This window comes from Helianthus annuus, chromosome 9 (assembly GCF_002127325.2).
Source record: "Helianthus annuus cultivar XRQ/B chromosome 9, HanXRQr2.0-SUNRISE, whole genome shotgun sequence".
NCBI classification, from domain to species: domain Eukaryota; kingdom Viridiplantae; phylum Streptophyta; class Magnoliopsida; order Asterales; family Asteraceae; genus Helianthus; species Helianthus annuus.
In genome coordinates, this window is record NC_035441.2 from 172,610,318 (window position 1) to 172,612,663 (window position 2,346).

A 2,346-nucleotide genomic window follows, 5' to 3' on the forward strand; every position below is an offset into this window, starting at 1 on the left:
ATTTAAGTTGTTTAAAAAAAAAAAAATCCCGCACACACTCTCTCTAAAGCTTCCCACGCTCTCTGGAACAAAGGAACAAAAGAAGAAATTAGGAAAGCGATCAGTTTTCCGACAGCCTCCCACTTCAGTTTCCTGTCGTTTCCGGCGGCTACCCATCTCAAAATATGTGGCCGAGACACTATCTTCGGTGATGGGTTTTAGATCTAATCCTACCATTTGACATAGGAAAAGGAAACTAGTACTTTATTGCTTTTATCACAAGTTGTTAAAGAAACACAAATGAGTTTTGAAATTTGATGTTTAGAATATTCCATGCAAAGTCTCAATACATTGCCTTTCCCGAGTAAACTTGGGCTAAAAGACAAAGGTCTTCCTTGTTTGTCATGGTTAACCCAGGCATAACCTCCAAATCTATATCTTCCTTCTTCATACCATCTGGCAACCCCCAATCAAACAAATAAATAAGATTAGCAAGCAAAAGCTCCACCTCAAGAACTCCCATAGATATTCCAGGGCAAATTCTCCTTCCAGCCCCAAACGGGATCAACTCAAAATCATTGCCTTTAAAGCCAATATCACTATTCAAAAACCTCTCTGGTGAGAATTCCTCAGGATTCTCCCAAGATCCCGGGTCTCTTCCAATGGCCAACGCATTCACATAAACTATGGTTTTCTTCTTGATCTTGTAGCCATGTATAATTGTATCTTCGGTCGTTTCTCGAGGTATAAGAAGTGGAGCTGCGGGGTATAATCTCAAGACCTCTTTTACCACTGCCTTCATATAGGTGAGTTTTGAAAGATCATCCTCGTCTACTTTACCCTTATCACCAACAGCATTTCTCACTTCTTCTTGTACTTTCTTCATTTCTTTAGGGTTCTTTATTAGTGATGTCATCGCCCAAACCAATGTAGCCGCACTATTATCAGTTCCAGCTACCAAGATATCCTATATGAGGGACAAAGAAAACAATTAGATACCCAAAATGATTGATCTTCTAAGACGCTAGTTTAATACAAAACATGGTAATGCCATTGTAGTCGTTTCAAAAAAATAACAAATAGTTGATTTTAACCATGAAGCTTTCCAAAATAGAAACTTATAGTTTTCATTTAACAAGTGTGCATATTGTGATTACTGTGATAATGGCCTTTATGTGATCATTTGTGAGCTCAAAGGGATCCAAGACGTGATCTTTCTTGAGTTGAAGTAAAATGTCAATAAGATCGTGTTCACCCTCACTAGACTTGGGATTTTGAGGGTGGAGGTGTTCATCAATTAGTTCTTGGTAAAATGAATCCAAATCTTTGAAGCACTTCTCTAGCCTATAAAATTTTCCCATCATCCTATCAATCAAACCCGCAAGTTTTGAACCGGGCCAAAGATCTGAAAGGAAGTAGTTGGTTATCGTTGCTTGAAGTTCATGAAGGAGTCGAAGAATCTCCTTACTTTTATCTCCTTCTTCATACCTCTTTCCAAATCCCACTCTTGTTACAATGGTACTCATTACGATGTGGGAGATTACACTCAAGTTTACATGATTAGACGAAAGTGCTAGTCCATGTATCTTCTTCATGGCACGTGAGACCTCATCTTCACGAATATACCTAGAAGATTGTATCCTTTTTGGGCTAAAAAGATAAACACTAAAAATCTTTCTCATCTCTTTCCAATTCCTGTTATATGGTGATAAAGCCACATCATGACCATTGTAACCAATCTTTTTTATGCCATGCAGTAATGGCCTACTACAAAAAGTATGATCTTGGGTTTTTAAGATTTCTTTTGCTAGACTCGCTGAAGAAACAACGATGGCTGGGATGAAACCTAAGTTGAGGGATACAATCGGACCATAGGATTTGGAGAGCTTCCATAGGGAAGTGTGGAGGCTTGAGTTATCGATTTGGTGCATATTTCCGATGAAGGGTAGTCCACGAGGGCCAGGTGGACGACTAGTTTTTGATTTGGTTTTGACGATTTTGGGAAGAAGGTAGATGAAAGACAGGAAGAGAAGAGAAACAAGTAGAAACTGAATAAGAGAGTCCATTGTTGATATATTATTCTTGAGTATTACCTTTTGTTATATATAGACCACCTGGAATTAATTAATTGAAACTAGACGTGCATTTGTTATTCAGTATTTAACGATGCTTTGAATTATCTGAATGTTTTTAGTTCAGTTTCAAACTTGCGTGCACGCATTGAAAGATTTTACAATTACTTATAAAGGTAAAGTTGAATCTTGGACATCTCAGATTTAGGACATATGCTAAATAGGGAAATAGACTCTATATGTAGTACCCATGGCATTATAGCCTAGTGGTATCTTGGTGGTGGGATAAGGCTTA

General features: G+C 37.9%; 1 protein-coding gene across 1 annotated transcript; it reads right to left on the minus strand.

Moving 5' to 3' along the window:
• Positions 1–226: 226 nt before the first annotated feature.
• Positions 227–2,045, minus strand: LOC110879609 (cytochrome P450 83B1). Its single transcript, XM_022128094.2, has 2 exons — positions 1,137–2,045; positions 227–946 (listed from the first exon to the last, which is right to left on the minus strand). Exons 1-2 carry the CDS (start codon positions 2,043–2,045, stop codon positions 323–325), a joined length of 1,533 nt encoding a protein of 510 aa, XP_021983786.1. The 3' UTR covers positions 227–322.
• Between the last annotated feature and the right edge of the window lie 301 nt (positions 2,046–2,346).

What these genes read in the sequence shown, in the direction of transcription:
- LOC110879609 (XM_022128094.2), bottom strand. Translation starts at nt 2,045, where the DNA reads ATGGACTCTCTTATTCAGTTTCTACTTGTTTCTCTTCTCTTCCTGTCT. An exon ending in ACATAAAGGCCATTATCACA is followed by an intron (nt 947 to 1,136) that starts GTAATCACAATA and finishes TCCCTCATATAG; the next exon opens with GATATCTTGGTAGCTGGAAC.